At 39.5% G+C, this 15,922-nt stretch overlaps 1 protein-coding gene across 1 annotated transcript in view; it reads left to right on the forward strand.

Moving 5' to 3' along the window:
- axo (axotactin) overlaps window positions 1-15,922 on the forward strand; it is a 59,329-nt gene that overhangs the window by 21,714 nt on the left and 21,693 nt on the right. The window contains 5 exon segments of the mRNA XM_068292396.1: window positions 726-1,256; window positions 1,370-1,566; window positions 5,887-6,752; window positions 10,806-11,020; window positions 11,080-11,479. Of these exon segments, the coding sequence (XP_068148497.1) occupies window positions 726-1,256; window positions 1,370-1,566; window positions 5,887-6,752; window positions 10,806-11,020; window positions 11,080-11,479 (2,209 nt within the window).

A 15,922-nucleotide genomic window follows, 5' to 3' on the forward strand; every position in this document is an offset into this window, starting at 1 on the left:
ATTTGCACATTCGCAGGAACCAGAACCAGGACGACGACGAGCATCAGGCAAACGCCTAAAGGCAGCCGCCATAGTCCAAACAATATAATCTATTTTCGTGTGCCGCCGCCACAGCTGACGGTTCAGTTTTTCATTTTTTTTTTTTTTTCTCTCTTCTGTTTTATGCCAGATAATGCAAGTGTGTGTGTGTGCCACAACACAACTCAGATCAGCCAAGGGAGAATGGGAGCGAGAGGAAGGGGGTGACGAGAAAAAATTTGTTTAAATTTGCTTGGGGTTTTTGTGGCAGTGGTGCAGCCACTAGCAAATATGCTAAAGGTTGCATTAACGTTGACTCCTCCACGGGAGGCCTCCAGGATAAAAGACAGCAAAAAGTGAAATGCAAATGGGCTATGCCGTTGTCCGGCAAATTCACCCCATGATGCGATAACTAACAATACCCTGGGGAAAAGATCTAGTGCATAATTACCAAACGAGAATTTTTAAAACAACGTTTTCTACGATTAGAGGACTATTTCATATTACATTGAGAAAAAGAACAGAATATACATCAGATCCTTAAGTTTATCCCTTATAAGTAGGCAACTAAAAATAATAATAAGCCTATCGCTCATAAATATGTAATGCAAAATAGAATTTCCGTACATCAGAAAGAAGTGTGTAAAAGATGACCAATGGGCTACTATACAAAGAGTTTAATACCTGTAATCCATTGTTTTCTTCAGCTGCTACCATAATTACACTGAGAGGCGCCAGCTATGTGTCATATCGAATATACGATTGGAAGGATCGCGTCCACTCATCGACAATACGAATTAGCTTAATGTTTCGCACCAATTTCGACGATTCTGCTCTGTTCTACGCGAGCGGTGAATCGCTGAAAAACCAGTACATAGCTGCGTCCATTAAAAACCAATCGATTTATGTGGAAATGGATTTCGGCGACAATGTCATGTCTACAGTACTTACGGATGAATTGACCCGTGGCTTTTGGCACAATTTGACGATATTGCATGAACAGCGAACGGTTAGCATTATTTTGGATCATCAGCAGAAGGTTTTGGAGCTGCCGTCCACCGCTAGTGGGAATTTGCTGTTCGATCCAGAAATCTACTTCGGCGGTGGACCTGAATTGCACAAGAAAAAAGGCTTGGCCTCACACAACAATTTTGTGGGAAGTCTGAAGTATGTGTACTACAATGATGTCTCCATTCTGTACGAGCTGCAGCGTGGCAATCCTAAAGTGCATTATCATGGTGAGCAATTGGATAGACATTTGAACGAATGTACACACATGTATATTTATTTATATAGATTTCTCTTGCTTTATTCAATGTATGTATGTATATCTATGCATATATATATGTAGGTGTCTTGGAGGCAGAATTCTTTGAGAATGAAGTGAATGTCATTCCCATCACCTATCCGTTTGCAACCTCACACATTTGGTGGCCCATAAATCATGCCAAAGAATTTAATATTAAATTCGATTTCCGTAGTAGTCGTCCGGGTGCGGTGCTGGCCTATAGTGACGTAACGACCAGTGCCGGAAATGGCTTCTGGGAGGTAAGTGGAAGTGTTCGTTGAAGCATTCAAGCATATTGTACATACAGCTTCAAGCTTATGAACTACACATACAAACGAACGAATAAATGGACGAAGGGACAAATAGACGGACTGGTGGGCGGTTAAACATGAGCAGACCATGTATGTATGTATATACATATATTTGTATGTACATATATGTATATGTAGGTAGGAAGGGAAGTTGACTGATGCAGCCGTGTACTTAAGACGACTTAGCAGGCGACAGTTTGGGGCCACAATATGCAAATGAAATATGTGTGTGTGTGTGTGTGTGTAGCATGTGGAATGATGCTGGCTCACGCTGACTGGCTAGCTGAATTCCTATATTCCTCAACGAATGTCCCCTTTCTCGCTCCTCTCACATTGATATTTCAGCATGATTGCAAGTACATTTTTAACCACATTGACCCTTTTGTACCCTTGCCCTTTAGTTTATTGATCATTGGCATGAATCGGTCGGTTTATTGCATTGTCCAATTAAGTTAGTTAGATCAGCAGAAATCATACTATGTTGGCTTTTCATCGAAATGATTGTTAGTAATATAAGTCATTTTACGTCCTCTATGTCGTATGCTAATTCAGTCTGTCACACGCCTTGCCCATGTAAGTATGCTTCACTTAGAGGGTATAGCAAATTTGGCGTTTCCTTATCTTTCCTTTTAAATTTTTTTTTGCTATTTGCGATAAGGATAAATTCGTTCGAATATTGCAATAATAAAAACGATTTCCTGTTTCTGAGATGCAAGCAAATTTCATTATTTGTTATAACACACAAAATTTTATTCAACGAGAGGGGGAGAGACACCGAGGCAGAAGGAGAAAGAGATTTATGACAGTTTGAGTGCTGTGCAATTGTAACCAATTGTTAAATGTATGAGTATGAAATACATTTATTATGATTGCCCAACCAAATGATTTTGTGGTGCATATAAAAGTGCGTGATGACCGATCTAATATCTTAATGCCACTGCTTCTCCTCCCATTTGGTGCTGCTGTCACATTCAATGACAGGCAACATAACCAAGTACCTTCCTCACCCTTTTTATACCCTTGGATAAAAGGCATATTATTTTTGGTCAGTAGTGTGCAATCTATGGATTGGAAGGAAGCATCTCCGACCATGTATAGTATATTTAATTATTCTTGATCGGAACGACTAGACGAGTTCAAATAGGCATGTCCGTCCGTCTGTCATATATTGTAGGTGTTGTATATCTCGGATTCAGACTGATCGGGTCACTAAAATATAGAGCTCCCATGCAAAAGTTACGAACATTAACTTTTGGATACCTATTATTGACTGTAGTAAGTTAGTATAAAGATCGTGTGACTATATTGTATAGCTCCCCATAGGAACGACCGTCAAGGGTATACAAACTCCGAAGTTAGCCCAGAACCTCTGGCTTTGCTTCGGTTCCCTCTCTTTCTTTCCCTCTCTCTCTCTCTTTTTGGAAACCCTTACACTTCGATTTTAAATCTATGCATGAGCCTAAATGGCGTGTCTGGGTGTATGTGTGTACTTATAAATGTCACTGGCATTTTATCTATATTTAAACAAAACAACACATTTTGTTGTATTTTGAGCCCAAAAATGTTTCACACACACACACACACACACATAAACACTTGCACTCCCATTTATATATGCAATATTTATATAAATTTTATTGTTGATTTTCTAATTCTCTGTGACTTACTTTCGCCCTTCTCTCTCTCTCTCTCTATCTTTATCTTTCTCTTTGTCGTTCTGTGCATTTGATTGCAAGCCAACGGTTTCGACTTCAACTTCTCCGAAAATAAACTCAAATGTCAATATAAAATGGACAACGAAGCAAAATAAATTGCTTTTGCTCAATATGCACCACATACGCATACAACAATTGTTGGCATTGTCTTTTTTATTGTTGCCGTTATTGTTGCTGCTGCTGTAACATTGGCCAATGAATATTTATACGCAAAGATCTGGTGGCCGTTTAAATTTGGCTTATTGAAAATTGCCAACGATTGAACGATTTATGTGAGCGCAAATTAATACAAAAATGATTGCCCATGATTATATATATGTATGAAAGCTATTCGTTTCTGTTTCTGCCTGTATTTATGTGTGTCTGCATGTTAATAATACAAATTGCAATTGTCAAACATATTTATATACTGTATAAAATGTTCTTCTAAGTGCAAAAAACAACAAAAAAATAACTAACAGCTGTCAATTTTTAAGCGCAAAATCATCATCGTCTCGCACAGGAGCGCACTCATGTGATAACCAAAAGTAAATCTTTTTGCATTTAGATTCTTGATAAGTATGCGCTTCAAATTGTTTATATGCGGCCAAGTCACCTTATTATCTGATAGGTAGATATAATCTGTAAGGACTTTTTTCATACTATTTCTGACATCATCTGAATATCCGTGCTGTTTAGCCAGATTTGCTTTCACCGTTCCCGGCGGTCCTGTGTGCACACACTGAAATAGGGCTATCTGTGTGTGTGTACTTCAAAAACGCATCAGTTACAAGCTTTATTGACGCAGACATTTTATTTATTTACTGTTTGTTCTGGGGCCTGCCACAAAATTGCCACCTGAAAGTAATAAATTTTCATTCCTTTTTTGCATACAGTGAAAATGAAATTCGATAGAAAAAAACGGAGAGAAAAAAGAGAAGGAAAAAAGTGTCACACTAGCCACACTCTACTGCTATTCCCCTATAAACCCCCTCACCATGACGCCCCATCCATTCTCACTCGCTTTCCGCATTGCGCGCGCGTTGTTTTTTTTTGTATAAATGGCAAATCACAAATCGAAAATCGAATTTATTGACAGCTCTCGCACAAATGTATAAAATAGGCAAATAGAAACTCACCAAAACTGTGTCGACTATAAAAAATTATTTGAAATGTTGTCAGTTTTCAATGTTCTGAAAAACTGGCTATATGTTTGCCAACGAAAATCTAATGAAATATGCAATAAAATTTGAGTATTTGACATTTTTCACGGAAAATACGAAATGCAAAACGCGCACACACACAAAAAGCGCAATTCACCAACGAGCATAGACAAATACTCTTCGATATGTACACACGAATAATGTACATAAATGGGACAAAAGCAAATATGCAAAACACAGTTAAACAGACGCTCATTTTGAACACCTCGCACCTATGAAAGATAAGAGATAGTGGGTTCTACTAATATTGATTGAAGTCACAGTTTCATTAAAATTGACATATTACCGATTTTTATGTAATCGATTATCCTTTTCATTGTCAAAGAAATTAAGAATTCACTGGATCATCATATCTCTAACGAAGCCCGTCGTTCTCATCACTGATGCTTTGTCAATATTCATATACATACATATGTATGTACATATAACATGCTTTGGGGGGCTACAAACATATAATTGCTTTATATGATAACAAACATAACGACACACCATGGTCGGAAAAAAAGGGTGAGGGAAAGCCGACTAAGGGATGAATGGATGGATGGGGAAAGGCAAACATTTAATCTAACTGCTGGTTGAATCTGCTGTGCAATAAACGCCAACTTTTCCGCCCTCATTTTTCGGGCCATTTCAATACGAAATGTTGTTGCAAATTAATGGCCAACAATTTAACAGCGTTGCTGAGGGGGGTGCACAGAGAAATGGGGGGGCGAATGTTAGGGCGTCAGGCTAGTAGAGTGATTGTTGCGATTGATGCTGCAACACACACTGCGTATGCGTAATATGATTTAAGCGAGGCTAATGCACAAAGGCATTTAAATTGAAATGTGCGTGTGTGTCTTTGTATGCGTGTGGGTGGGAGAATTGGTTATTAGAGTTATATATGTGATGCAAGTGGGGAGTGGAAGACTTGAGTGGGTAAAAGGCACCGGGTAGGGGGCGGCTGTGTGTATGTGCGTGTGTGGTCGCTGGCCATTTTCGCATTTTGAACATTTCGGCAATTTTGATTTATTTCCACTTGCAGTTGAAACTTCTAATACCAACAAAGTTTTGTATTTATTTTTCAACCTCTCTCTCTCTCTCCTTCTGTTTTCTCTTTTTTCTTTCTCCTGCTCTCTGTTTTTTCTTTCCCCTCCCACTATGTTTCCATTTTGTCCGTTCTCTTTTACATGTTGACACGCCGACAAAAACTAATATTTTCGAACACGCGCTAATACCGACGCTCTTTGGATGGCGATGTGCAACATCCGTTGATAACGATAACGCAACGTGTTCCGGAAATGTAAAACTAACGGAAATTACAAAATGGCTGAACTACCACCACCATTCTGACCGTCACCGTACACACACAGATACGACTAACTTCGGATAAACTAAGCTTCGATCTGGTACCCGATGTCAATAATAATGTAACCCATTCAACGACAATCAAAATCAATCGCTCAACTTCTTGGCACAGTGTCGAGCTAGACTACAAACTGGGCGAAATACTGTTCACTGTGGACTATCGTCACACACTAAGCCAAATGTTCGGCCTGACCTTTAACATTGGCGACAAACTGATCATTGGCAGCAGCTTAAAATCCGCCGCCATGGGTCTAGTCGGCTGCATACGAGACATCGAAATCAATGGCCATTTGATAGAGCCGCGCCATGTAGTTAAAACGGAACGAGTTGTCGGCGAAGTGGCTCTCGATAATTGCAATTATATTGATCCGTGCAAGAGACCGAACACCTGTGAACACGGAGGAAAGTGCTTTGTGAAGGACGATCGAGTCACCTGCGACTGCAAGCACACCGGTTACATTGGCAAGAATTGCCACTTCACAAAATACCGCAAGACTTGCGAAGAATTGGCCCTGTTGGGATTTACCAAATCGGATGTCTATCTCATCGACATCGATGGCAATGGAGTCTTTCCGCCCGCGCATGTTAAATGCGACTTTCAGAGCCTGGAGAATGCAACGAAAACCATTGTGGAGCATAATTTACCCAGTCAAGTAGATGTGCGCTCTGCCAGGGAATCGGACTTCAGCTTCAATATACGCTATCGAGAATTCTCGCCACACATGCTACAGGAGCTTATATCACACTCGTTGTACTGCACTCAGTACATCAAATATGATTGCTATCGCGCTCAATTGGAACTGCACTCGTCCACTTGGTTCACATCGTCGGCCAAGAATCTCACCGTTGATTTTCTCGGCAATGTCAAGAGGTAAGCAATGCAGCCGCACAACTGTCATTCATTTTGGGCTTGGTTTTGGGTTCTCCCCTGAGTTTGGGTATTTGTGATTTACGTGCCGGTCATGTCACCGCAAATGACATGAAATTGGATGACAAGCGCACAGGCGGCAACCGTTGCACAGTGCTTCGATTTTAACACGAAAACTTTGTACGCTTCCTATTTGATCAAATAAGAATTATTAAAATTGGGATTTAAAAAAGCTAGAATTGTAGAAATAGCCAATAAATTTGGATATTTTGGACTTATGTATGTATACACAGGTCTAATCTAAAAGGTAAGAGTGATTATTGATTAACCAGAGTCGCGAACATTTTAATACCTATAATAATTTTAAAATATGTATATATACAATAGATGTACAAAATGAACATGAATCATGAAAACCAAGACAATTCAATACCACTACAAAAGGGAAAAGGTCAACTTGTCAAGAGACTCATCAAATTTTCCACTTCGTTTGTTGCATTAGAGTTGACTTGCAGGAATTTTGCACCACTATGCACTATGTTCACCTCAGGTTAGGCCAAAATCCTATGCACATGAGGGAGTTAATCCGCTCCGGTTTGCTATGGCCCGATTCAGTGCGGTTCGGTTTGGTTCAGTTAGGTATTCTACGGCTTGGTTCGCCGTTGGCCACACAATTAATGTTGCAGTCTATTTGCTTAACTTGTTGGTCTCGGCGCAGTGCATTGTGCATTGTATGTATGTACGGTGTATGTTGGTGTGTGTTGGTGTGTGTGTGTGTATGTGGCGAGTTCTGCTTCAGTGGATAACTTGCCCGGACTACGTACGTGCGGTAATCCAACAATATAAATCCTTCATTTCAAACTACGTTGCTGCTCCTGTAGTTGTTGTCTTTGGGGCTGGCATTTCAATTGTAAATGAAACTTAAATTAATTGCTCGAACATGCATAATATAAGCCCAGCCAGGGCTCCACACTTAATGCTAACTGACATATTTACCCACAGGGGGCGGTATGGTACGGCATAGAACAGTCCCAAAGAAAGACTTCCAACTGCAACTCACTTTCATAACGCAATCGATTTGCTAGCATTTGTGTCATTGACAACAGCAACTACAGTAGGACCAACTCTTATGCCTTCATCTACAATTGTCAGTTGTCTGAGGTCATCTGTCTCACTCTCGCTCTCCACTCCGTCTCCCTTCCTCTTGAAGTCCCTATGTGAGTGTCGCTCTGTCTATATGTCTGTGTGACAGTTGCATAATTTGTCATTGAGTTTCACTCTGGGCTAGGTCATTTCTGGTCATTCAAGTGGCCTCTGCCTGTTGGTTGGCTTAGCTCTACAAATTTGATTTTTCATCTGTACCGACCAAAAAAAAAAAAAGAAAAACCAAATGAACGAAACACAACAACAGTTGCCTACTTTTAAGGGCAGTCAGGCTGAGATGCCATTTGGCCCTCTTCCTTTCACATATCACATTTGTTTCCCTGCATTGGGGCATAAAATTTTATGGTGCTGAAAACCCGAAACAACAGGAACATAGGAGCAACACCAAAACAGCTGCCGACTTAGAAATGCCCTTTTGAAACAATGATTCAATAAATTAGATAACACTTAATTTTCAATTTAATCTTTTTCTTAATGGGCATTATAAAAAAACAACTGACCGGCATCATTGGATTACACCGATAAATATAATTGCATTTATGTATGCATAACATTTTGGGGTATATCAAATCGATATCCAGTTAGACTGATGACGTCATTTTTGGCCAGCTTTAATACATTTAAATGGGGATTTTTTTTTTAAATTTGTTACTACGAAACAAATAACTTTGTAGGAAGACCGTTTTACAACCTTAAAGAGGAAAAACATACTATATTTATGGCAAATGCCAAAGTTAAAAGATATGAGGCAAAAAGTACAAAATTGCCAAAGTGCAAAATACTTTTGTTTAGTCCTAAAAAAAGGCTGAAGTTGTATTTATGTCAGGCAAATATGTTTCCGCCTCAGCGCTAATAAGGTTTATGAGGGAACCTCTGTTCGAGAGCGAGGTAAGTTTGAAAAGTTTTTGTTAATGGAATTTGAGTCTGTTAACGAAATTCAACTTGAGTGTCTTTTACTTTAAAAAAGTGACCTCCAAGGCATTTTTGTTTTTCTCTATAGGAAAGAAAACTATTGGCAACGCCTTTTACTCCATCGCGTTGGGAGACAGCATCAAGTGATTGGTTTTGACAACTTTTCGGTTGCAACTCGCCCTCACTCTACAACTGCCACCACCATATTGTGAAACAACTCTTCCGTTATTTTTTTGCTCTCTCTTGTTATCAACTTTGCCTTTGGTCATTTTTCTTATGGCAGAAACCTTTTAAAATGAATGGCTTTCTCATTTTGTGTGTGTGTATCGCATGTATGTAGTCTTTACGCCTAATTTCTCTTATGCTGCTCTTCAAAACTCATTCATAGCTCTTGGTTATGGGAGTGGTAGGAGTTTGGGGTGTGACTGACAATGCATCACTAAGCGCGCAAAAGTAGGCAACAGCTGCCAAGCAACAATTTTGAAGTTTTTTCCCTGCGTATGTGGGTTTTATTTTCCTTGCAGGGTCACTAATTTCCGCTTTCACTAAATCAATTCGTAAACCTAAACAGCGTTCGCTTTTGGCTTTCGCCCATTTCGACATTTTCTTTGCCATTTTTTGTGTGTTTGTTATTGCTGTTGCTTCTGTTGCTGCTGTCCAAGTCTTTGAATGAATGACGTTCTGGTTGGCCAAGGCTAGTAATATCAAACTACGCTTTAGCACAATTCGAAACCTTTCACAGACCAAAAAGAAGGGTAAAAAATACACACACACAGTTGGCTTTTTACTTGATGTTTATGTGTGTGTATGGAATGGGTAGGAAAAACCAGGGAGATGGAGATGGGACCCCATCCATCATTGAGTCGTAGTTTGGTCTTTACTCATTCAAAATTTGACAGCATCGTTTGTTTGTTGTTGCTCCCGTTCCTGGTGCTTGTTGGATTTGGTTAGTTCTTTTCGTTTTGGGGCTTTGCGCTGCAATGCGCTTAGTTTTTGTGTTCGCAACGTTAAAGCGGAAACGGATGTGGCACATGCATAGCAAAACCACACACACACACCACCCGCAACTTCAAAAAGAAAAATACTTGCAAAAAATACGATTGTCCAAAAAACCAGACCAACCACGAATATCAATTCCCTTTCCTAATTTATCACTCAGTCCCAAGACAGGTATGTTTGATTTAGCTAATGAATATTTAGAAATTGTTGGATATTTTAGATTTATGGTATATATGTATATAGTAGAATCCTCTTCAATAAAGAGATTATAACAACATTCTTAACACTCGTATTAATGGCATACCCCTCTGAACAAAGGGTATGCTAAAAAGAATAGTTTGAAAATATTTCTTTCTCTACACAATAAAAACTAATTAATTTTTTATTCCATGGAAAATATAAAGAAAAGTTTCAAATACATCTTTGAGTTAGCTTCGCTTTTTGATTTTATATTTCACAAATAAACACACAGAAAATGTTTTACCTAACTTCTCTAAGGTAAAAATCAAAGGGGAATGACAAGCTGAAAATATTAATAATCCCTTCAAACCTAAGTCGATTTTGGCCTGTGACATGGAATGCTACATGGCTGGATATATACTACAGCACAAGTTGAGCTTATTTATACAGTTCCTGCAAAATAAATTGACCATCTTTTCAAATAATATCTTAACCATGCCCATGTCTATGCCTATACATAAAGCTAAGCCATAAATTTGTCAAGAAAAAAAAAAAAAGAAAGAAATATGCAACTATAAATCGCCAAAAAGAGAGAAAATGGCCAAATCTACTTGTATGTCTGTGTGTTTGCGGTTAAACGACGATGGACACTCAGTTGGTCATTCAACGGGACTCGTCAAATTGCCGGCGGCGCTGTCAACGGCAGCAGCAAGAGAAAAAATTTTATGCAAATATATTCGCATCCACCTCCCTTTTTGGTTTTTCTAATACCTTTCACCTTATTTTTTTCTCTTGGTGCAGAGGGTCCTGTCCTTGCTCGGTCAACAAGACATGCGTGGACCCAAATCAATCATGCAACTGCGATGTCAAGGAGAACAAATGGAATTCGGATGAAGGTTACTACCAGGAACCGCACAGTTTGGGCATAACCAATATGTACTTCCTGCAACAGAAGGATCTGGACGATGAGGCCCAGGGACGCATAACATTGGGGCCTCTGGAATGTGTGGAGACAAGTGAATACCCAATACTCAATTGTGAAATAGAAGTTTAGAATTAAATTGCTATGTTTTAGATACCCAAAAGTACGTGGTCACCTTTACCACATCGCAATCGTACATCGAAGTACCTGGATGGCGAAAGGGCGACATTGCCTTTTCGTTTCGGACGACGGGCGAGAAGGCCATACTATTATTCCAGCCACCGATAAGGGCTCACTATCCGTCGTTTATGGTGGCCCTCACCGGCGATGACCAGCTCACGTTTACCTTTACGTTGAGCACGGGAACGACGCGTGAGCTGGTGATTAACTCGCACCGCCGACTAAATGGCGGCGAATGGCATAAAATATGGATCGACTACAACCAGTATCATGTGCGCTTCATGATAAACACCGATTACCAGATGCTCGATTTGTTGCCTGAAGAGGAGTTTGGTCCATTTGAGGGCAGCATGTACATAGGCGGTGCCACATTGTGAGTAGATATGGTTGATGTTGTTGTTTTTTACAGTTTTCCAGGGGATAATCACTAGAAGCTTTTTTATGGCCTGCATCACCATCAGCAGCAGCAACAGCAGCTGTAATAATAATCGCAACAGAACCATCGTCAGGGAGACGGAGTTGAAGTCTGAAGCTTATGCTACTAACCATTGGTCCAGTGCCTGTTGCGGTTATTGCAATTTATTGTGGCAATTACGTTTTAATTATAAAAGCGCGACTAACTGCCCCCGACAGTAGTAGTTAACTACAATGGCAATGGCAATAGCGGAAAGAGATGCAAAAAAGAGAATCAAAGCCTGTGTCTATTCAAACTATGACCCACAGGCAGAGCCATTAAACTTCTACACTAATTGATGTCAGACATTCAAATTGTTAAAAAAATTAACAATTGCTTACTAAATCCCAATTTGACCTCGACGATTAAAAACAAACAAACATTTTTACTAAGGGATGCAAAAGCCAAAGATATTGATATAATCCTCTTAAAGTATTTCATTTAATATAATATAAAGCGAAAGTTTCTTTTCGAAAGAACAACACGAAAAATTAATTTGCCAAAACTCATGTTCTCATCTAAAACGCTCTCGCCTCACATCGTTGCTTTCTCGCCCGCAAAAGTATAAAAGTATGACCATAATTAAATTAACTCCCCTTTCTGGAAATTCATTTCAAAGTCATTATCAATAATCAAGCGAAGGCACATCCCACAAAGTACGATGGTAGCACCATTGAAACCGAGCAACTGCAGAAGCATGAAGAACAACTTGTGTGCGCGTTTTTTCTCTTTTTTTACTCTGTATTTCGTTATATATATACATATTTTTTTTGTTTTGTGCGGGAGAAGTGCTTTTGCCCCTTTGGCAGTTGGCGCACTTAAAACGCGCTTATGCTTGATTGGCATAATTTATTAAGTTTTTCCCCCACGCCTCTCCCCCATGCAGTCAGACAGACAGACAGACAGAGAGACTGACTGGCTGATGTACAACGATGCAAAATGGGAATGGTGGCGATGTATGGAGGGGGAGGCGAGGTGTGAGGAAAGGGTTTCGGTTGTTCGAGTGTCTGTGTTTAATTATTAAAAATTGTGCAAAAATCAAATTGAAATGCAGAGCTAAAGGAAAATGTATGCACATTTGCACTTAACCTCAACCATTTCAGCCATTCATAAAATTTCGATGAGCGGTAAACACGCAGAGTAATTAACGGTAAAGTGCAGCACTTCATTACCTCCCTCCCCATCATCCCTTTTTATCGAAACTCAACTGAGCCGTTGCACGCCAATTAATGTGATCAATTTATTTATTTGGAGACCCCCCCTGCCTTCAGAACAAACACACCACGGAGAAAGAGCCAACTCTACCTACAAGAAAGCCAATGTGAAAAACGAGAACACAAGTAATAATGAAAATCGAGTAAAAAACAGGCGGAAACACTGATACATCAAGGCCACAGTGATTCAAGGAAATAACAACAAGAAGAAGGTTTAATAGCGTACAAGAAGGAAAATATGAGCCATTAAGGGGAATCACTGCCGGCTCATAAATAATCTAGTTAATCAACATATTGGAAAAGCCAACATGAACGTATGTATGTAGCTTAATAAGGGTCGCATCCCCTTATCCATCTTTAGAGCAATGTACTGACCAGTCTCATCGCACATACATAAGTATACCCACAAAACAAATGCAAGGGACAACACTTAAGTACAAATTTATATGGATTATTGTTAAAACTGCTGTCAACTCAATGTTGACCAAATGGTCGTCATCTATCTGCTATCTGACCCTCTGTGAGCTCGGTGCTAATGATGGTGGCTAACGGATGTCCTTTATGCGGTATATGGACCATGTACTATTCCCGAGACATGTGATGATAATGTTGTTTAGCAGCTGTCTGTTGATCATTTGCATGTCCATCGATTACCCGGCCAAACATACTCGCAAAAAAAAAAAAGGAAAAACCCAAAAACGAACAGGAAAAAATGCACGGGAAAACCATGGCAACCGGCTTGCCAAATATGCGAATTATTTGGCAGGAACGGGACAACGTCGTCATTGGGGAAAATGTGTCATGTGGCGATGGCGGTGGCGGCGGCTGGAGGAACGTGCAACGCGCGACATACGCGACGGAGGCCGCCACATGAATGAATGAAAAGTGCTTAATTGCTTGTGACGGTGTTAAATAAATTCTTAATTGCTTCGCACTTTGCGCGTTTGCAACGTTAATAGGATTTCCGTCTGCATATCTTCCAGCCAGCCCCCTCCTTCCCATCCCGAAACCCCATTCCACCAAAACAGAAAAAAAGGAAACAAAAAATTATACGAAAAAACTTCCTTTCATTTTATTGCCGTTAATTTTGAGCAATTTTCGTCTTTTTTTGCTTTTGGGGCCATGGCCACTACACAGCAAATCCTTTTAGCCAAGTGTCAGCCAGCCGGCGGCACATCATTTGCAAGGCAAAGCGCTAAATTTCATTTTACAACACCAGAACGCGTGTCACGCGTGCCTCCTACCCCCTTTCCCATCGCACTGGTGATGGGGTCACCATTTCCCCATGTGGCTGCGGCTGTCGTTGATGTTGAAGGTGGCGAAGCGGGACTGGGTCTAAAAAAAATATATAAATGCATTTTGTGACATGTAGCATAGAGAGACAGAGATAGCTGAAGTGGGGCAAAAAATGCTGCACACGTTGCAAAAACTAATGACTTAATAGCTAGCGGCAAACAAAAAACGCACAAAAAAAGAAAATAAACTACCGGAACTTCAACATACCCTGTAGACGGGTTAATATCTGAGGAATTTTGTCAGAGCGATATACAAATCGAACGTTCGTAGCGTAAGGCCATGTCTCCAGAACATTTAAAACCAAGAGCCTTTTATATTTTCAGTTTCCGTCAGAAAAAACATCAATTAACTAAAAAAAAATGCATAAGTTGGCCGAAGGCATTGCAAGAACTTCTTGCACGCCTTGTAACTGAATGCTAAATAAATTGGTAAATGCTTACAGGGCAACTGAGAGCCTGTTCGCACAAATCCGCATCACTTTTAGCGGCTTAAGTCTAGGCTGAAAATCGCATTAACAGTTTTCCGACTTTTCCCTATAGAACACTGCCTCACCGCCTGACAATTCGTTTGTCATTATTCAATAACTTTTGCGCTTAAAGGACAATTACGCAACTTAGTCAACCAATTACAACCGAAAAATAGCAAGAAAAAAGCGCATAGAAGAAAAAAAAAAAAAAAAAAAGAAGAAAACAGAAAAGAAAAACCAGATAAAAGTGAAAAGAAATTATAATAAAATGGCAACAGGAAACCCCAAAGAGAATTGAGAGAGTTTTTTCTCCCTCTGTTCTTCGTCTTCTTGTCTTCACATCTTTTTGTTTTAAACAAGAATTTTAATTTTGCTTAGAGCTTTTCGAGAACTGTGGCGACATTTTCGCATCCCTTTGCTCCTCTTTCTGCTACTCGTGCTACCTCCCGTCCTCGTCTCAGCCTCTTCATTGTAATGAAATTTACATAATTTAGAAAGACATTTGAGCAACTTTCTTTCTTTTCGTTTTCACTTTTTCGCCGCTGCACGCGTATAAACAAGACATTTCCGCCACTTTAATTTTCAAAAGCTTACACTTGAGATTTTATTGGCCAATTCATTGTTTGGGGTAGCAAAAACCAGAGAGAGGCAAAAATGAGAGGATAGAAAGACAGTGAGAGAAAGGATGGATGAGCAGCAGTCATATTGCAGAAAACTTAAAAGTGTAGAAAACTTGCAAGTGTCGAAAATACATAACTATAAAGAGCATTGGGATTTATTTTAATTAGCATCATTTGTGCTGAATTTTGGATACCTTTTTACCAACGAATTTCAAAATATGAACAAATTGTAGGTTTCAGTACACCGATAAAAGCTATAAATGTAAACTATCTGACTGATCCTTAACAAACCATTATTTAAAAAATTTTAAAAACAGAAATAGAACATAAAAAGAAAATAAAAGTTCTTAAATTTGACCAAAGACTTCAAGATGCATAATAGATCAGCTGAAAATATTCCCCACAAATATCCAATTAATAAAAATTGCACCACAAATTGAAAATATCTTTTTGTTTTTTGTTTGGTTAGTTGTATTTCGAAGTAATATGAAAAAACTGAATAAAATGTAAAAGCTGCATGAAAAAACTTTTACTGCTCAGCTGCCCTATTTTGCAGCAATGTCCATTCACGTTCGCGGCCCTTTCGGCAGTGGTGAGGAGGGGTTGGTGGTTAATGGTTGGAGAAGGGATGCCGGTGGAGACGTGGGTGGAAGTTTCGATTTTGCAGCTTTACTTAACTTTAAAATCCAAACGCGTCAAAACCCGCGGATGGGTCGCAATTTATTTGCATAAAGTCAGGGAGATAAAAGATTGCAAATGCTGATGT

This window comes from Drosophila tropicalis, unplaced genomic scaffold, assembly GCF_018151085.1.
Source record: "Drosophila tropicalis isolate 14030-0801.00 unplaced genomic scaffold, ASM1815108v1 contig_694, whole genome shotgun sequence".
NCBI classification, from domain to species: Eukaryota; Metazoa; Arthropoda; class Insecta; order Diptera; family Drosophilidae; genus Drosophila; species Drosophila tropicalis.